Source organism: Thalassophryne amazonica, chromosome 1 (assembly GCF_902500255.1).
Source record: "Thalassophryne amazonica chromosome 1, fThaAma1.1, whole genome shotgun sequence".
Classification (NCBI taxonomy): domain Eukaryota; kingdom Metazoa; phylum Chordata; class Actinopteri; order Batrachoidiformes; family Batrachoididae; genus Thalassophryne; species Thalassophryne amazonica.
Genome location: NC_047103.1, coordinates 165736487 through 165758078, shown reverse-complemented (window position 1 = coordinate 165758078; position 21592 = coordinate 165736487). Strand labels below are relative to the sequence as shown.

At 41.4% G+C, this 21592-nt stretch overlaps 1 protein-coding gene across 1 annotated transcript; it reads right to left on the bottom strand.

The window, feature by feature from the left end:
• Positions 1 to 1761: 1761 nt before the first annotated feature.
• Positions 1762 to 15186, bottom strand: LOC117517660 (actin-related protein 3-like). The gene is made up of 12 exons (XM_034178773.1): positions 15004 to 15186; positions 14682 to 14737; positions 7964 to 8088; positions 7768 to 7878; positions 6118 to 6213; positions 5934 to 6041; positions 5707 to 5850; positions 3898 to 4071; positions 3649 to 3741; positions 3423 to 3548; positions 2712 to 2795; positions 1762 to 2631 (listed from the first exon to the last, which is right to left on the bottom strand). The coding sequence occupies exons 1-12, from the start codon at positions 15045 to 15047 to the stop codon at positions 2536 to 2538; spliced, it is 1257 nt and encodes a 418-aa protein (XP_034034664.1). The 5' UTR covers positions 15048 to 15186; the 3' UTR covers positions 1762 to 2535.
• Positions 15187 to 21592: the final 6406 nt, after the last annotated feature.

The window sequence follows — 21592 nt, the reverse complement described above, 5'->3', positions numbered from 1 at the left end:
GAAATGGTGAGACTGGCTTCATCTGTGACAATGTTTAAATCCAGGCTGAAAATTGTTCTTTTCAGCTTGGCCTACGAGACTTGAGTTATCTATTTGCCCTCTTCTTCTTAAATGTAGTTTTAAAATATTTGTTTTTATGATTTTGTGTGTTTTGTGATTTTATCTGTATCTTGTAATTTTTATGAATCTGTGAAGCACTTTGAATTGCCTTGTGTATGAATTGTGCTCTATAAATAAATTGGCCTTGCCTATGTGCATCTTGAAACTCTTGCCTTTTTTTTTTTCATTTACATACATTAATACTTGTTATACTGTGATAGATATCAATTGGGAAATGCTTGTGCAACTAGGGACTGTTATGACAATAACTGTACAAAAAGATGGGGATTTTAAAAACCAGATTATTTCAGCGGTGTTCGGTCAAGTCTGTTCCTCTTCTTTGTTAGTACGTCTCCAGTTTTGGAGAAAACTCTCACAGCACAGAAGTTGGTGGCATATTAAGATGGATTGAAAAGAGTTGGATAAACAGCTGCCTCCATCCTCCCCGTCTCTCCTTTCCTCACACAGACTATCACACAAACACTTTCTAATGTTCTCACACTCATTTTACACTTATCTGCTAATACATTAATCTTTCTCTGGATGTGTACTTAATTTGTAAATCTGTATGTATAGTGTCTGAACGTCTATGTGCTAATGTGAGTGTATGATGGATTGTCTAATCTAGTGCTCATCTGCCCTAAATCTCTCTCTCTGGTTGTCAATCCATGAAACTACAGTAATAATGCACACCAAAACCTCCTTCCTCTCAAACAACCCATGAAGTATAGAGGGGCTGTGCCTGTTTATAAGCACTGAGTTTCAAATCTGTGTGATGTAATGAGGTGTCATGTAGGGAGTTGTGTGATTTTTCGGAGGGTGACGCGAGGCATCGAAACATCTTGCAGTGACATTTCTGATTCAAAATGCGATAATGTGTCGAACAGTCTGCTTACAGCATAACATCACTACTGACTGGCACTTCAGGGGGATAAACTGCACAATCCAGCCTCCGTATACGATGGCTGACCCAGGGTGGGAACTACAGCCAGGGTGGGGTCAAAGAATTACACTGGGTTAAAAAAAAAAAAAAAAAAATGCTCCAATCATATTGGAAAGTACCACATTACTTGTCTATTACTTGTCTGATCATAAACATTCCGAAAAGGTATAGTTTGCAGTATGAATGTTATGAGGTACCAACAGCAAAAAATGTGAAAAAAGGTCAATTTCAGTTTGTACAGAGGTCAAAAGTTTCTCCAATTCTCAGTGATAAATTGGTTGATAATAGGATTAATAAACGGAATAGTTTTGACCACGTTTGGTCTCCAAAGTAAAAGTTAAACAAGGTGGACGTCCATAACATCATGAAGCATGACAAAGTGCAAACGGTTCCTTTTTAAAACCCTATTAACTACTGGACCCATGGGGTCATATTGCTCAACACACACCAGGCAATTAGGAGTGAAGTAATCGTGCTTAAGATTTTATTTTTTTTTTTTTAAACAAATTGCCCTTGAACTTTGACACCAAAGCTAACAGGTTTCCTGGGGTCAATATTCCAAATATGCATCCCAGGTTTGCTGCAAATTGGGCCAGACCCACTGAAGCACCGACTCCACCCCCCCCCCCCCCCCCACACACACACACACACGAGCCCACAGGTTGCTACATGCAGAAAAATAGAATGGGGGGAAAATAAATAAAAAAATAAGACTCAACTGTAGAAATAGCTCCTTGGCATTTATTGGAATGCCAGCATTGAAATCCAGATTTGGTACAGTTACAGTACAAGGCTATCCAGTTTAACTGAGATCCAGGCAACAGTGATGGTCCGACAAGTCACTCAAACTGCACGTTCATATTAAATCAACTTTTTACAAAACTGAGATGAATCACACAAAAGGCAAAAGAAAAACACCAACAGTTAGTCACCACAACAAAAGGAAACATGGCTGCATCCAACCAGTGGAACCCGGAATATATTAAAGATAAAATAGAGAAATCAAAGAATAGAATGTCGTGTACAACTGTTTGATTGTTTCCCCTATTTGACTTAAAAACTTCTAATTACTGATAATTGTGGATAATTATCCTGCTTCAACACGTCATTATTTCGATTACAGAACATACAGCAAGAAGCCAAAACCAAATTCCCACACGCAGAAGTGCGTTTCTACACCAGTCATTTTGATTAATTAAGTTACAACCCTGTGAGGACACAAGTACAGAAACCAGGCGAGCAGAATGAGACACTTCACCTCCAACCATCAACCTACTTGCAGTAAACATTTGATTTGAGGATGCTTTGGGCTTCATCACTTCTTTCCTGGAATTGGCGAGGATGCTGCCGCTCTTCTGGCAGTTAGTTTGGACCGCTGCCGCTCTGGGGGCGACGGGTCGGTCAGAGCTTCTGTGCAAAGGCTCCGACTACCACAGTGTGTGAGGTCATGCGGCGATTGTTCGGTTTCCTCTGCGTCCGCTCCACATACTCGTCTAAGACATGATGCCGAACACGGGGTTGTGGCGGCAGATGCTCGGCCCGATCTCCTCATAGTCCTTCTTGGTGTGGCAGACTTGGTAAAATTCCGGCTGCAAACGAAGTGTTTTCCCGTAAATAAACAGACAGCATGAAGCAGATGCGGAATCATTAGCAAAGGTTTGATACTCACAGTAGAGGCCAACATCGATCCTCCAAACCAGACGGCGTACCTCTGCATGTGATGAGTGATCACCTGGACATCAATTGGTTTGGGCTAGAACAGACAAATGGTGTAAACAAGTTATCTGCCACGTCACGAAGAAGGGCTCGTTTTTAATTCGACGTTACGTTTCAAATTTCACAGGAAGGAACCAGATAAACTCATCTGAGGAGGCAGAAGATAAAACTGTTTGCATTCTGCTCTGGAAATCTATAGGACAGTCACCAAGGCACTTATACCTGCCATATTCTCCACAACAGTAGATGGCGGCAGAGAGACGATACTTCAAATGCTGGGAGGTGTTTCAATGAAGACTGGACCTGTTCCAACATTCACCCTAAAACCTGACCTCCGAACTCTAATAGGTTTCAAATGACATCATCTGGAAAGAGGCTGCAGGGGTTCAAACCGGTATCCAAAACCAGCCTGCAACTTTAGGGACACTGACATGGTGTTCTTTCAATGAGTCTCAGGTCACGTGAGACACAAACTGCTTTATAGCACTACAACAACATAAACACACACCGGCGCTCTAAGAACAAGCCAATGAAGGCTTTATTTTTTACCTGTTCATCATCTTGGCAGATTCGCCCACTGTGCACCTCCACCTCAAGGAATTACTGCGCAGAGTTTACTTCAAACACACAGTGACGAGTTAAATCAGGTCGTCTCTCCCGTTACCTTCAGTTTGCCACCGCTCAGCTCCTCACTACTCTTCAGTCGCGCGTCCACAGTCCGTTTCAGGTCCCTCTGCAGGCGTCGGCCAAAGTCTCTGAACATGGTGGAACCTCCAGACAACACAATGTTCTAGAACACACACACGCACACACACACACACTCTGGTTTAAAAAACAAAACAGGTTTCAGATTCATGGAAGCGATAGCTTGACTCTTTCTTTTAACTTGCCTTGTAGAGAGGACGCCTGACATCGATGGGGCAGTTCTGAATAACTTCGTCCACCACCTCGGAGATTGGCTGGGTGAAGTCGGGATTTGCAAACTGGAAAAAAGATCAAATGGTTCAATTCTTTTAACTTCCCTTTTGCGACTGTTCCTTTTTTTTTTTTTTTTTTTTTTTTTTTTTTTTAAGTGAGAGCACTAAAAGTCAACTTCTATAATTTGTGCAAAGAGAAAACCAAACTAAAAACCTGTGCACCTCCGGGTGGAAGAAGATCTCAGGTCCCAGGAAGCGCTCGTAACCAACATCGATGTTGAACTCCTTCTTGGTGATGGCGTTGACCCCCGTATATTGTTTGATCCACTTGGAGCCGTCTGTGTCGTACTTGTTAAACTCCTTTACAAGATCGGGACAGACGTAGCTAAAGCGCTCCTAAAGTCAAACAATGTGGGACAGCAGTGAGGACACTGCGACATGGAGGGGTGAGAATGATTATTTAAAAATATCAGAGCTCTAGTCATCAGGTTTTTGCTAACTGAAAAGATCCCAGCTGAAGGAAGGAAGGAAGGGACAGGATGCTGAGTGATCTTCAAAAGAAATGAGCACTAAACCTACACTCAACAAAAATATAAACGCAACACTTTGGTTTTGCTCCCATTTTGTATGAGATGAACTCAAAGATCTAAAACTTTTTCCACATACACAATATCACCATTTCCCTCAAATATTGTTCACAAACCAGTCTAAATCTGTGATAGTGAGCACTTCTCCTTTGCTGAGATAATCCATCCCACCTCACAGGTGTGCCATATCAAGATGCTGATTAGACACCATGATTAGTGCACAGGTGTGCCTTAGACTGCCCACAATAAAAGGCCACTCTGAAAGGTGCAGTTTTATCACACAGCACAATGCCACAGATGTCGCAAGATTTGAGGGAGCGTGCAGTTGGCATGCTGACAGCAGGAATGTCAACCAGAGCTGCTGCTCGTGTATTGAATGTTCATTTCTCTACCATAAGCCGTCTCCAAAGGCGTTTCAGAGAATTTGGCAGTACATCCAACCAGCCTCACAACCGCAGACCACGTGTAACCACACCAGCCCAGGACCTCCACATCCAGCATGTTCACCTCCAAGATCGTCTGAGACCAGCCACTCGGACAGCTGCTGAAACAATCGGTTTGCATAACCAAAGAATTTCTGCACAAACTGTCAGAAACCGTCTCAGGGAAGCTCATCTGCATGCTCATCGTCCTCATGGGGGTCTCGACCTGACTCCAGTTCTTCGTCGCAACTTGGCACAGCCATTGAAGGAGTGGACCAACATTCTACAGGCCACAATTAATCTGATCAACTCTATGCGAAGGAGATGTGTTGCACTGCATGAGGCAAATGGTGGTCACACCAGATACTGACTGGTATCCCCCCCCCCATAAAACAAAACTGCCTTTTATTATTAACGGCCTTTTATTGTGGACAGTCTAAGGCACACCTGTGCACTAATCATGGTGTCTAATCAGCATCTTGATATGGCACACCTGTGGTGGGATGGATTATCTCAGCAAAGGAGAAGTGCTCACTATCACAGATTTCGACTGGTTTGTGAACAATATTTGAGGGAAATGGTGATATTGTGTATGTGGAAAAAGTTTTAGATCTTTGAGTTCATCTCATACAAAATGGGAGCAAAACCAAAGTGTTGCGTTTATATTTTTGTTGAGTGTATATGTAACTGTACTGCAACTACTCCACCACCTAGTGGCCAGGCTGAGAAATGCATCACCATGTTCAGTTCTACCAATGCTGCCCCAATGTTTAACAAATGAAAACACCTTAGTTATGCACAGAAGGCAGCAGTGATCCAGACTTTAGGACCAAGAAGACAGATTTGAGGTGACGCGTCCTGGAAAGTCAAAAACAAAAAAGACAGTGTTCCGCCAGCAGAAAGGCCAACTGTCTCTTCAGTTTCCCCTACAGCAACACGTACTGGTTGACTGGGTAAATATTAGCATGATGTGTGCATTTGACTTCATGCCGACAGGTTTCTGTAATTATTTTGTAATTGACCTTGACTGCTTTGGCCGTCTCCAGCGACTGCTCGGGAGGAATCCCCACCTCCCGCTCCCTCAGCAGCTGCTGGATGAAGTATGTGATGTCTCTGCCAGCGATGGGGATGTGCTTTATGCAGCTGCCGATGACGTAGCCTTCAGCCTGGAGCACAAAAATCCCCCCCAGAGTCAGCTGAGAACGAGGAACAGCAAAACCACAATCCACAGCCACGCAACAACATGTACCACTGGTATGACGTGTGTGACTCCATCGCCGCTGTCAATCACAGTGCCAGTCAGCGTCCGCTCTCCCACCTGTCTGGAAGTCCATGAGGCAGCTAGCGCCAGGACGGCCTGACAACGACAATCAAAGATTAGCCCATGTGCGTGCACACACTACAGAAAGCTGCGGCGTGCTCTGGAGTCCTACCTGAACAGCGATATAGAGACCTGGGACGTTGAAGGACTCGAACATGATCTCAGCTGTGTACTCTCGGTTTTCTGGAGTGTTCAGCGGCGGTTCTGTCTGCACACAAACATAAGAGACGATGAAATGAAACCGTGAACTGTGGCTCAGGTCTGGCTGTGGTGGATGCAGCGTCGTGCACACGCCCAAACATCATTAGGCTCTAATGGAATTTTGAGAAATGAAGTATTCTGTACAGAGGCTCAGTAGCTTTGTCTTTATCTCAAAACCATAATCTGAAGTCAATCCCATTCCATTGGCTTCTCTGGTTTTAAGAACACTGTGGAGTGTTTTATCTTAAAGTTACTGTCGGTGTCAAAAGTTCATCACCTCAGGCTGAGTGTTTACAAACTAACACGTTAAAGGGAGCGTTTTACAGCTGAGTAACACTAAATATCAAGTTAATAAATAAAATTGAATAGCTGAGCATTTCATTCCACCCTTCCCAATCCTCAGCAAAGTTTTTTTTTTTTAACTCTTCCTGGTGGATCCCAAAGTGTTCCCAACACAGCTGGGAAATGCACTGCTCAAAACAAAGGGGCCACCCCAGGATTTTGGGTTATTTTAGTCAAATATTTGTCTCATTTATATTTTTTATCTTTCTTTTGGCAAGCAGTGTGTTTTATCTGATCTGACAACAGACACTACTGAGAACCTGTTTTTATCCATTATTAATTTTCACAACAGGAGGCGTAGGTGCAGAATGACAGCCTCGCTTCCGTCAGTTTGCCCCAGGGCAGCTGTGGCTACACTAGTAGCTTACCACCACCAGTGTGTGTGAATAAATAATGCAACTTGTAAAGCGCTCTATAAATCCAAGTCACCATCATTATTATCATTATTATTAATGAAGCTGCAATTCTGCTCGATAATTAATATTTTTTGACAAAAACACCCATTATGTAATGAATTTACATAATTTATAAATGGGAATGACTCAGGATCCCACAGGAAGAGATAAGGACTTGGCTGAGAACAGGGAAGTGTGGGACCAGCTGCTTGGTTTCCTGCCATTGCGACTCGGACCAGCGAGACGAAATGCATGACTTTACGTATATTTTTGCATAGCAGAGACTAACTTACTTCAACAAAGGAAAATTAATTAGTAGCATATATTCAGATAAATAAGGAAGCTGGTTAACTATATTTGAATGACTGTGGAGAAAATAAGGGAATAAATGAGTTTTGTACTTTTTCCTCACTCCTTTTTTAATATGGAAACCGAGCCAAGTGTTTGTTACTCTTGTTTAATTATTTTCATTGTCTGCAAATATATTCTATCTACTTATGACATTAACATTTTTCTTTTTATATTTGAAAGAAAAACTGTGCTGCAAACTGAAGCACCACAAAAAACAGCAGCTTTACTCAAACCGCTGCACAACTTAAGTTCCAGTAAGTAAAGATGTGGTGATTCAGTTGTTACTGAGCAGGGTGAGGGAGCTACACACTAAAAACAAGAACTCTTTGTGTGTATTCCTCATCAGATCGACATTCAGCTATATTTTTAGTTTCTGATCAAAATTAATATTTTCTGCCATGTTCAGGCGTTTTCACTCGGAGGTCCTCCTGGATGTGAGGTTCCTTATCTAATATCTGTAACGGTGGTCTTACCAGGAGGAAATAATGATCTTCAGGTTCTGCCCGCAGATACTTGAAGATGACCTGCTCCATGAAGCGTTCCATCAGGTCCCAGTCCTCCACTATCCCGTGGCGGATGGGCCACTGGAAACAAAAGACAAACCACTATCAGCACCGATTCCACTTTCATACCTCCCAATACCAGAAAACGCAATCAGCTCCTGCCTACCTTTGTTGCATATGATGGTTTGTCGATGGCTTCATCTCCAATAAAGAAATCGAGATCATCAATACCCCTCATCACCCTGCGCTGAGCCTGGTCTCCGACCTTGGCCGACTCTCTGATCGCAATACCTGAAGGCAACAAGATCTTTCAGTATTTTACCCTGAAGGGTTAAAGACGAGGTTTAAGAGGATAAACTACGGACAACATTTATTATTATAACAAATTAAGAAATGATACTTAAATAGCCTGATGCTTCTGTGGCTAACACACACAGCACTGTGCAAAACCTTTATACCAATTAAGGGAAGTCAGTCCTCTTTAAAACTGTCACCTAAAGGAAGCACCACTGTTGACTGTCATGTGACCTTTATTTGTGAGTGGCATCACTTGCTGTGCATTTTGGTTCCATTTGCTGTATAGTTTTCACTCTACTGAACAGCTCTAATTTCTCTGAAAAATTAGTCCATGATACGAGGAAGCTGAATCCAACCTATAAGCCGCAACTTTCTCAGAGAAATCTTTAGCAGGTGTAGACATGCTATCAGAAGAAGAACTGAACAAGTTCCTACTGTGATATATATACACTCAACAAAAATATAAATGCAACACTTTTGGTTTTGCTCCCATTTTGTATGAGATGAACTCAAAGATCTAAAACTTTTTCCACATACACAATATCACCATTTCCCTCAAATATTGTTCACAAACCAGTCTACAACCCCTGGCAAAAATTATGGAATCACTGGCCTCGGAGGATGTTCATTCAGTTGTTTAATTTTGTAGAAAAAACGCAGATCACAGACATGACACAAAACTAAACTAATTTCAAATGGTAACTTTCTGGCTTTAAGAAACACTATAAGAAATCAAGAAAAAAAGATTGTGGCAGTCAGTAACGGTTACTTTTTTAGACCAAGCAGATGAAAAAAATAAATAAATATGGAATCACTCAATTCTGAGGAATAAATTATGGAATCACCCTGTAAATTTTCATCCCCAAAACTAACACCTGCATCAGATCAGATCTGCTCATTAGTCTGCATCTAAAAAGGAGTGATCACACCTTGGAGAGCTGTTGCACCAAGTGGACTGACATGAATCATGGCTCCAACATGAGAGATGTCAATTGAAACAAAGGAGAGGATTATCAAACTCTTAAAAGAGGGTAAATCATCACGCAATGTTGCAAAAGATGTTGGTTGTTCACAGTCAGCTGTGTCTAAACTCTGGACCAAATACAAACAACATGGGAAGGTTGTTAAAGGCAAACATATTGGTAGACCAAGGAAGACATCAAAGCGTCAAGACAGAAAACTTAAAGCAATATGTCTCAAAAATCAAAAAATGCACAACAAAACAAATGAACGAATGGGAGGAAACTGGAGTCAACGTCTGTGACCGAACTGTAAGAAACCGCCTAAAGGAAATGGGATTTACATACAGAAAAGCTAAATGAAACAAGGTTATAATGGGCTAAGGAAAAGCAATCGTGAACTGTGGATAACTGGATGAAAGTCATATTCAGTGATGAAGTTCGAATCTGCATTGGGCAAGGTGATGACGCTGGAACTTTTGTTTGGTGCCATTCCAATGAGATTTATAAAGATGACTGCCTGAAGAGACCATGTAAATTTCCACAGCCATTGATGATATGGGGCTGCATGTAAGGTAAAGGCACTGGGGAGATGGCTGTCATTACATCATCAATAAATGCACAAGTTTACGTTGATATTTTGGACACTTTTCTTATCCCATCAATTGAAAGGATGTTTGGGGATGATATCATTTTTCAAGATGATAATACAAATAATGAACTCAGCCACATGGGGTGTGCAGCCAGTACATCCTGAGTGCCGGTCCCAAGCCCGGATAAATGAGGGTTGCGTCAGGAAGGGCAACAGGCGTAAAACAAGCCAACCTAACTATGCAGACTCAGAATCGAATTCCCACACCGGATCGGTCACGGCCCGGGTTAACAACGTCCACCACCGGTGCTATTGCCCAACAGGGTGCCGGTGGAAATTGGGCTACTGCTGGGCGAAGATGACGAAGAAGAGGAGGAAAACGCTGCCACGAACAGCGGGAGAAGAAGAAAACTAGAAGGGTGGAAATGAGAGTGGGGACTTTGAATGTTGGTAGTATGACTGGTAAAGGGAGAGAGCTGGCTGATATGATGGAGAGGAGAAAGGTAGACATATTGTGTGTGCAAGAGACCAAGTGGAAGGGAAGTAAGAGCAGGAGCATCGGCGGTGGGTACAAGTTGTTGTACCATGGTGAGGACAGGAAGAGAAATGGTGTTGGGGTCATTTTAAAGGACAAGTATGTTAAAAGTGTGTTGGAGGTTAAGCGAGTGTCTGACAGGGTGATGAGTGTGAAGTTGGAAATTGAAGGGGTGATGATGAATATCATCAGTGCATATGCCCCACAGGTAGGTTGTGAGATGAAGGAGAAAGAAGATTTCTGGAGTGTGTTAGATGAGGTGGTGGAGAGTGTGCCCAAGCATGAAAGAGTGGTGATAGGAGCAGACTTCAATGGGCATGTTGGTGAAGGGAACAGAGGTGTTGAGGAAGTAATGGGTAGATATGGTATCAAGGATAGGAATGGGGAAGGACAGATGGTAGTTGATTTTGCAAAAAGGATGGAAATGGCTGTGGTGAATACCTACTTTAAGAAAAGGGAGGAGCACAGGGTAACAAGAGTGGAGGAAGGTGCACACAGGTGGACTACATTCTTTATAGGAGATGCAAGCTAAAAGAAATCACAGACTGTAAGGTGGTATCAGGAGAGTGTGTCACTAGACAGCATAGGATGGTTGTTTGTAGGATGACTTTAGAGGTAAAGAAGAAGAAGAGAGTGAGAGCTCAACAAAGGATCAGATGGTGGAAGCTGAAGGAGGAAGACTGTTGTGTGAAATTTAGCTAGCAGGTGAGAGAAGCACTAGTTGGAGGGGAAGCAATTTTGGACAAATGGAAAAGTACTGCAGATGTGGTGAGGGAGACAGCTAGGGCAGTACCGGGTATGACATCTGGACAGTGGAAGGAAGACAAGGAGACTTGGTGGTGGAATGAAGAGGTCCAGGAAAGCATAAGGAGAAAGAGGTTGGCGAAAAAGTTTTGGGATAGTCGGAGAGATGAAGAAAGTAGACAGGAGTACAAGGAGATGCGACTAAAGGCAAAAAGAGAAGTGGCAAAAGCAAAGGAAAAGGCATATTGCGAGCTGTACAAGAAGTTGAATAGTAAGGAAGGAGAAAAGGACTTGTACCGATTGGCCAGACAAAGGGACAGAGCTGGAAAGGATGTGCAGCACGTTAGGGTGGTAAAAGATGCACATGGTAATGTGCTGACAAGTGAGGAGTGTGTGCTGAGAAGGTGGAGGGAATATTTTGAAGAGTTGATAAATAAAGAAAATGAGCGAGAGAAAAGGCTGGATGATGTGGTGAGAGTAAATCAGGAAGTAAAAGAGATTAGCAAGGAAGAAGTGAAGGCTGCTATGAAGAGGATGAAGAGTGCAAAGGCAGTTGGTCCAGATGACATTCCAATGGAGGCATGGAAATGTCTAGGAGAGATGGCAGTAGAGTTTTTAACCAGATTGTTTAATAAAATCTTGGAAAGTGAGAGGATGCCTGAGGAGTGGAGACGAAGTGTGCTGGTTCCTATTTTCAAGAACAAGGGTGATGTGCAGAGCTGCAGTAACTACAGAGGCATAAAGCTGATCAGCCACAGCATGAAGTTATGGGAAAGAGTAGTAGAAGCTAGGCTTAGAAAACAGGTGAAGATCTGTGAGCAGCAATATGGTTTCATGCTGAGAAAGAGCACTACAGATGCAATGTTTGCTCTGAGAATACTGTTGGAAAAGTACAGAGAAGGATAGAAAGAGTTACATTGTGTGTTTGTGGACTTAGAAAAAGCTTATGATAGGGTGCCAAGAGAAGAGTTGTGACATTGTATGAGGAAGTCTGGAGTGGCAGAGAAGTATGTTAGGGTAGTGCAGGACATGTACAAGAATACTGTGACAGCGGTGAGATGCGCAGTCGGAATGACAGACTCATTCAAGGTGGAGGTGGGATTACACCAAGGATCAGCTCTGAGTCCTTTCTTGTTTGCAGTGGTGATGGACAGGTTGACAGATGAGATCAGACAGGAGTCCCCATGGACTATGATGTTTGCAGATGACATTGTGATCTGTAGTGAGAGTAGAGAGCAAGTTGAGTCTAGTCTGGAGAAGTGGAGATATGCTTTGGAGAGAAGGGGAATGAAAGTCAGTAGAAGCAAGACTGAGTACATGTGTGTGAATGAGAGGGAGCCCAGTGGAATAGTGCAGTTACAAGGAGTAGAAGTGGTGAAAGTAGATGAGTTTAAATATTTGGGGTCAACTGTTCAAAGTAATGGAGAGTGTGGTAGAGAGGTGAAGAAGAGAGTGCAGGCAGGGTGGAGTGGGTGGAGAAAGGTGGCAGGAGTGATTTGTGACCGAAGAATATCAGCAAGAGTGAAGGGGAAAGTTTACAAAACAGTAGTGAGACCAGCTATGTTGTATGGTTTAGAGACAGTGGCACTAACAAAAAGACAGGAGGCAGAGCTGAAGATGTTGAGATTCTCTTTGGGAGTGACAAGAATGGACAAGATTAGGAATGAACATATCAGAGGGACAGCTCAGGTGGGACAGTTTGGAGACAAATTCAGAGAGGTGGGATTGAGATGGTTTGGACATGTGCAGAGGAGGGACCCAGGGTACATAGGGAGAAGGATGCTGAGGATGGAGCCACCAGGCGGGAGGATAAGAGGGAGACCAAAGAGGAGGTTCATGGATGTGCTGAGAGAGGACATGCAGGTGGCTGGTGTGACAGAGGAAGATACAGAGGACAGGGTGAGATGGAAACGATTGATCTGCTGTGGCGACCCCTAACGGGAACAGCCGAAAGACAAAGAAGAAGAATGAGACAAATAATGAATGTTTTCCATTCATGCAATGGTAAGAACATGTGTTCATGGAATAGAATATTTGTTTCCTTTAAACCTGCTTCATCTCAATGAACAGAACATTGAATAGAATATCCCATCTTTCAACTCATACAAATATCATTGCACTACATTATTCATTCATTTGTACAGTGTGTGTGGTTCATCCCCTCCACAAAAAAACTAGCTGGTTGCACAGTAGCAGAAAATTCCCACAAACCTTCCCTGTAATTTTTAAATATTTTTTTATTAGAATTTGCAATATTCCAAATTAGAAATACTGTGAAGGAAAATATGGGATATATGGAGAATTAATGTAAATCAACTGGAAATTTTGGGTTAATTTACACAAACAAAAACAGAAACTTGCATGCAAGCATTTCAAATATAAAAAAAGACATGTGACTTTATTTGTATGTACAACTTTGTTTCAATGAACAAAAACATGAATGTTGAATTTAGAAAAAAAAAAAAAAAGCCTCATGATTCCCAACCAACAAAAAAAGCTGTATTCAAAATGTGAAACTTTTTTCTCCTTATGGCAGTGTGGCTTCAATAGTCCTGGTGGAGTGTGTAGGATTCTAGAATTACCTGTGCATGTGAAGGAAGAATACACAGTGCATGCAAGGGGCAAAGCTTCAATTAGCGTGTGTGTGTGTGTGTGTGTGTGTGTGTGTGTTTGTCTGAGTCTGAGGAACGCAGTGCAGCGTACAAATTCAACTGAATTTGCATTAATCTGGTTGTTTTAACAAAGCTTGAGATGCAAAATATTTTTCAACTACATTTAAGAGCTCTGTTATATGCTAACCTGCATTTTGCAAATTTACAGTTTGTTAGTTCTCAAGGAAAGCTTCCAACTTAGAAAATCCAGAATTTTACAACACGACATGGGCTAAACTACTATGTCTCAAAAAAAAAAAAAAAAAAAATTTACGAGCTGGTTGCACAGTAGCAGAAAATTCCCACAAACCTTCGCTGTAATTTTTTACTAATTTCTGATTAGAATTTGCAACATTCAAAATTAGAAATAAAGTGAAGGAAAATATGGGATATATGGAGAATTAATGTAAATCAACTGGAAATTTTGGGTTAATTTACACAAACAAAAACAGAAACTTTGTGTTTTGTCATAAGCAGACATGCATGCAAGCATTTCAAATATAAAAAAAAGACGTGACTTTATTTGTATGTACAACTTTGTTTCACTGAACAAAAACATGAATGTTGAATTTAGAAAAAAAAAAGCCTCATGATTCCCAACCAACAAAAAAGCTGTATTCAAAATGTGAATTTTTTTTTCTCCTTATGGCAATGTGGCTTCAATAGTCCTGGTGGAGTGTGTAGGATTCTAGAATTACCTGTGCAGGTGATGGAGGAATAAACAATGCATGTAAGAGGCGAGGCTTCAATTAGCATGCGCGTGCGTGTGTCTGAGTCTGAGGAACGCAGTGGAGCGTACAAATTCAACTGAATTTGCATTAATCTGGTTGTTTTAACAAAGCTTGCGATGCAAAATATTTTTCAACCACATTTAAGAGCTCTGTTATACGCTAACCTGAAATTTTGCAAATTTCCAGTTTTAGTTCAAGGAAAGCTTCAAACTTAGAAAATCTAGAATTTTACAACACGACAGAGGCTAACTACTATGTCTCAATTATGTATTGCTGAGTTGCTTATCAGAAGAATTTGATATGAAAGGCGCAAATCACAAGTTTAATCACAATATACACAATGTGCTATATCATTAAATGAGACAAAGCACTTACACGAAGGCATAATGAACTGTGGTTCTGTGTTTCCCGCATAGCCAAGCTTTGTGTACCTACAAGACAAAATATACAGATTTTATTTGAAGTAACAGCGTTATCTTATCTACGGCTCTAGGAGCAGCTTTAGCAACCTTAACAATTACTCACTGTCATAATAATATAATAAAAGCACCGCTGTTGACAATAATCAACATAAAGTTGAAAAGACTAAAAACACTAAGTTTGAGAGGTTTTTACGTTGACTTCCTGCAAGCTAACAGGGCGTTAGCTGAAACTTTGACAGCTAACAGGCTAATGTTAACTAGCGCCTGTAACTCACCCCGTCCCGCAGTCAACAACACAAGCCGGCAGTCGACCAGCCATGTTATCCTTCTAAACGACTGTTTACCAAGAGGTCGACGCCAATAAAACTGTCAATAATCAGTTTTGCTAAAAGAAAATGCTTCCACAGTCGATTCAAGAGCGTTTCCGGGTTTTTGCAGGATTTCTTCTCGTGATGAATGAAAACCTTGATGAGCGCTACAAGGCGCAACACCGCCCTCAAATGGACAGATATTGAATAACCCAAATTTGAGCATTATTGCCATCTAGTGGAGTGGAGCGTACATGAACGAGCGAAGCGCTTGAACATCTCACCATGTCATTTAGATCCCATTCAGCCTTTTTTTGAGTAAATGTTACAAGGTAGCATTGGCATGGCTAAAACCTTTCAGCCTCGGAGGGGGGGGGGTCACCTCCCCCCAGACTCCCCGCCTTTTTAAGCATTTTTTGTATTTGCCTCTTACATGCCTGGAAGCTCCTCACCATCGAACCATGTCATTAAGGTCCTTGAGACTTTTTCAGTATGGTTCTTGGGAGCATGAGCATGATTAAAACCTTTCAGCTTCTTGGGGGACTCTACCTCCCAGACCCCCCTAATTACAGCCCTCTTAACCCCCTGCCACTTTAAGCATCTTTTTTAATGTAGATGTAAATAAATATTCAAAGTTTTCAGCTAGTTGACACTAGGGCTTCACAATATGGCCAAATTCTCATATCTCAATATTACCATATCAATATTATCACATCAATATGATGACTACGATTTCACACAAAGTGCAGCAACAGTGAAAATTAATCATTCTTAAACAAAACGGTAATAATTCCACACTCATTTTGCCCTCATCATAAGGTTAGGATATAGTAACCCACTCCCAAAGTATTAGAACATTTGGTATTTCACACATTTTAATTTGTTTATGCCATTTCAAATACAAGAAATACAAATATATATACAAATATATATATATATATATATATATATATATATATATATATATATATATATATAAAGAATAAAAAGTTCTAAAGTTACCTTCCTTAAATTCAAACTGAAAGCAAATCTCTAAAACTTGATAGAAATAAAAAAAATAAAAAAAAAAAATCTAAAATCCAGCTTCTTGATGAAGTGGTGTAGAGGAGGATTTTCTTAAAAAGACCTGAAAGTTCAGCTACAATTTGACAGAAAGTACATCTGACATGCAAGCCTAGATTTGATGTTTTGGTGAAAGAAACGTTTTAATTTCTTTCTTTTTTTTCCCCCTGACTTGTCTGAAGAAAACTAGCACTAAAACTGATTATTATTTACAGGTCTTATCAAGTTTTGGACTAATAATGGCACACGCATATACAGTATATAAGCCAACCCGAATTAAAGGAGAAATGTCGCTTTTAAGAACCTGGACCTTATTTCTGGCATAAAATATGGTCATTTACTCACCAATATAACTTTGGTGTCATTATTAGTCCATGGTTCAAATGACGTGTTCAGTTGAAATCTGAGGCAAACATTTTTCTTCTTCTGCTAAGGTGGGTTAGAACTTTTTGTGGTTCACAGCACCAACTACTGGACAGGAGGAACCTAGCAGTCAATGTGACACTGATTTCAAAATGCAGCTCGTTTCAACCAGATGTGTGGTGCCGTGACGTGTCAATCATCTGTATCAAATCATATTTCAGGGGGGTCCACTGCAACGCCTCTGCTCTAGTTCCGCCCATGCCAGGAACTGTTCAACATTTGACATTTCCTGTTTCACTGTGGACTCAAAATTTGGCACTTTCTGTTTCACTGTGGACTTGCCACTGAGTTCCCACGTGATTCCATGGGATCTCGTCTGTCTCCAGGAAGTGTTTGACATTTGACATTTCCTGTTTCACTGTGGACTGAAAATTTGGAACTTCCTGTTTGGGACTCCCTGTACCATAGAGCGAGCTTTGTGGAACTTTGCTCGTATTATCTCTGATGTATTTCTTTCAAACCATACAAAAAAAAAAAAAAAAAAAAAAAAACAATGTTAGCGACACAAAAAATGCGTGTCATCTGGAACTCTCCTGAATAAACTCTAAAAAATATTTCTAAATGTCACTTTACTTATTCCAAGTTTTGAGACGATGGCCTGGTTTCACAATAACTTGACATGCAAAGTACTTTTTGCTTAATACATAAGAATTACAGCCTTTTGTAGACAACGTGGCTACATTTTCAGTGCTCATAATTGGACAAACTAAATATGATATTTTTTTTTATATACAAATGATCACATTTACAGCCAGCTCATTTTTAAACAAGTCAGGGGAGGGATACATGAACATTTCTAAGTCACTGGACAAGTCTTGGACTTTATTTACATGAACTATTGAGAAGCCTATAACTCCTTCAGAGTTATCTTGGTGGCTCCCCTCAGTGACCAGTTTTTCCAGCATTCCCTATTCCACACAGACTTACCATGAAATCTGTTTAGTCAATGAAAGGCATCAGAGGGCTTATGCACCCTGTGTGCGCTACACACCACAAAGTAAATGTACAAGTATAAATACATGTCCATGTCCTTCAACATTGCCTTGGTGGCTTCCCTCACCAGTCAAGTTTTTGAGAACTGTTCATTTCACACAAATTTACCATATAGATATCTGTCTATTTAATAAAGAATGACTATAACAGAAATCGCGCCATGTCTTCCAGCTTGTAAAAGCTTGTGTGCTATGCATCATTTGGCCAGTAGGTGTCAGTAGTCACCAATGAGCTGTCAAATGAGGGGTTCAAGTAATGAAGCTTTTAGTGAAGCAACTGGCCATGAACTTCATTTGCATGTCACTGCCTTAACACTTAAGCAAGGCTTCATTTTGCATCAGTACTCCATATTCTTTGTTTCTTAATGTTATTTAATAGAAATTATTTGTGCCTGCAAGTGTAAGTCACACATCCCACCACCAGGAGTCACAATGCTAAAACAAAGTAATGTAATCCATTTCGTGTTACTGGTTTATAACCTTGACCAGGTTGACCAGTCATTATTGTCAATCATCCCTGCACTTTCAGAGCCGGCCTTGGAAATGGTGGTTTGCTTGTTTTAAGATACCATTAAGTGAAGGTCATCCGGCAGTACTCACAACAGCCACCATGTATGTGACATGAATTATTTTAGCATCAGCACTTGTATCGTTTGTGTTTTTACTCAACTTACCTGTAAACAAACTGGAGTAAAAAAAAAAAAAAAAAATGTCAAACACTATTTAAAGGTTGTGGTGCATTATTCTGTTTTTTTTTTCTGCAGGAAAACCAGCAGCTGTCCTCATCTGATGCAGCTGATGAGTCGATGATGTCAGTGATTTATCTCACACCAAAGCCCCGCTGATAAAGACTATGTACAGCCAGGACTGCGCTTCAGGCCTGGAGTCTGGCTGCAGAGCACCTTACTGCATTAGATCCAATCCAGCGGCCGGAGAGTGTCGACTCTGTGTCCTCGGGGAGACTCATCAGTCAGCAGAAGCTCTTCAGCACATCGAGTGTCCTCGAGGAGCCCTCGACCCTCCCCACAGAAACACTCCTCATCTCAGCCTTTCTGAAGGAAACTATCAGGAACTGTGGCTGAAACAATTTATTTCAGCTTTGCTGGATCCGCAGCAAAGATTTGCCCGGAGCTGGTTATTAAAAAAAAAAAAAAAAAAATCCCATTACCTCACTGCATCAAATGGCACAAATCCTGTTCATTTCTTATGTATTTATTGGTGCAAAAGCATGATCTCTTAATGACAGTCACTCCCTAATGGATTTTACGGCGCATCAAAGCAACTGATAAGTCAACAACTTAATTTTATGGCCCTTATCTGGAAGAACGGGTCATCAAAGTGACTTATTGTGAGGAAAACACAGAGGAAGCGGTCTGAAACTGGCTCCAAATGGGAACAAATAACCACCACTTTTGGATGGGCAGACTGGGTTGAATGGGATAGGGGCAGACCCGGGGCCAAGTTCGCACCTGGCCAAGTTCTCCTGTATCCAGGTTGTGTTATCAATATGTTGACTTGGGTTTGATTCCTGGTCCATTTTCTTGTTCCTCCCCTTTTTAATATTATTATATTTATGGAAAAATTGGAGGAGTGGGGTACAATTAGTTATACCTAACAGCTAATGTTAGCTTATCTAGCCAGCTGTAGCACCGTTTATCAGAGCTTAATATAGTTCTTTTCTGTTTGATAACCCAAATAATTCATACTTTTGTCCACATTTATTTTTATATATTTGTTAATACCGTTATTGTAGGTTTAACTACGCGATTATACTTTATACACTAATTAGGTTTGGCTCTCACTGCGGTATTGTATCACTTCCTGTTCCGGAGCACAGCGGTGTTTTTCTGTATCTGTTAGCTGTTTACTCTGCGCAGTTAGATTGATCTAGTTATCTAGATTACGATTTGTTTCCCAGTGTAATCTTTACGTGCCTTAACTAAAGCACTCCTTCTGCTGAATCACCTATAAATTATTTACACATTATTCACTTTGCGTGTTTTTAGGAATCCGCTAGCTTAGCGTAGCTACTAGCTCTTAGCCGATTTAGCATGGCGGCTTCTCCTGTCTCTCCCGCACTTTTCTGCTCTGGGTGTGAAATGTTTAGTTATTCCTCGGCCTCCTTTAGCAGTAATGGTACTTGTAATAAGTGTAGCTTATTCGTAGCTTTGGAGGCCAGGCTGGGCGAATTGGAGACTCGGCTCCGCACCGTGGAAAATTCTACAGCTAGCCAGGCCCCTGTAGTCGGTGCGGACCAAGGTAGCTTAGCCGCCGTTAGTTCCCCCCTGGCAGATCCCGAGCAGCCGGGAAAGCAGGCTGACTGGGTGACTGTGAGGAGGAAGCGTAGCCCTAAACAGAAGCCCCGTGTACACCGCCAACCCGTTCACATCTCTAACCGTTTTTCCCCACTCGACGACACACCCGCCGAGGATCAAACTCTGGTTATTGGTGACTCTGTTTTGAGAAATGTGAAGTTAGCGACACCAGCAACCATAGTCAATTGTCTTCCGGGGGCCAGAGCAGGCGACATTGAAGGAAATTTGAAACTGCTGGCTAAGGCTAAGCGTAAATTTGGTAAGATTGTAATTCACGTCGGCAGTAATGACACCCGGTTACGCCAATCGGAGGTCACTAAAATTAACATTAAATCGGTGTGTAACTTTGCAAAAACAATGTCGGACTCTGTAGTTTTCTCTGGGCCCCTCCCCAATCGGACCGGGAGTGACATGTTTAGCCGCATGTTCTCCTTGAATTGCTGGCTGTCTGAGTGGTGTCCAAAAAATGAGGTGGGCTTCATAGATAATTGGCAAAGCTTCTGGGGAAAACCTGGTCTTGTTAGGAGAGACGGCATCCATCCCACTTTGGATGGAGCAGCTCTCATTTCTAGAAATCTGGCCAATTTTCTTAAATCCTCCAAACCGTGACTATCCAGGGTTGGGACCAGGAAGCAGAGTTGTAGTCTTACACACCTCTCTGCAGCTTCTCTCCCCCTGCCATCCCCTCATTACCCCATCCCCGTAGAGACGGTGCCTGCTCCCAGACTACCAATAACCAGCAAAAATCTATTTAAGCATAAAAATTCAAAAAGAAAAAATAATATAGTACCTTCAACTGCACCACAGACTAAAACAGTTAAATGTGGTCTATTAAACATTAGGTCTCTCTCTTCTAAGTCCCTGTTGGTAAATGATATAATAATTGATCAACATATTGATTTATTCTGCCTAACAGAAACCTGGTTACAGCAGGATGAATATGTTAGTTTAAATGAGTCAACACCCCCGAGTCACACTAACTGTCAGAATGCTCGTAGCACGGGCCGGGGCGGAGGATTAGCAGCAATCTTCCATTCCAGCTTATTAATTAATCAAAAACCCAGACAGAGCTTTAATTCATTTGAAAGCTTGTCTCTTAGTCTTGTCCATCCAAATTGGAAGTCCCAAAAACCAGTTTTATTTGTTATTATCTATCGTCCACCTGGTCGTTACTGTGAGTTTCTCTGTGAATTTTCAGACCTTTTGTCTGACTTAGTGCTTAGCTCAGATAAGATAATTATAGTGGGCGATTTTAACATCCACACAGATGCTGAGAATGACAGCCTCAACACTGCATTTAATCTATTATTAGACTCTATTGGCTTTGCTCAAAAAGTAAATGAGTCCACCCACCACTTTAATCATATCTTAGATCTTGTTCTGACTTATGGTATGGAAATAGAAGACTTAACAGTATTCCCTGAAAACTCCCTTCTGTCTGATCATTTCTTAATAACATTTACATTTACTCTGATGGACTACCCAGCAGTAGGGAATAAGTTTCATTACACTAGAAGTCTTTCAGAAAGCGCTGTAACTAGGTTTAAGGATATGATTCCTTCTTTATGTTCTCTAATGCCATATAACAACACAGTGCAGAGTAGCTACCTAAACTCTGTAAGGGAGATAGAGTATCTCGTCAATAGTTTTACATCCTCATTGAAGACAACTTTGGATGCTGTAGCTCCTCTGAAAAAGAGAGCTTTAAATCAGAAGTGTCTGACTCCGTGGTATAACTCACAAACTCGTAGCTTAAAGCAGATA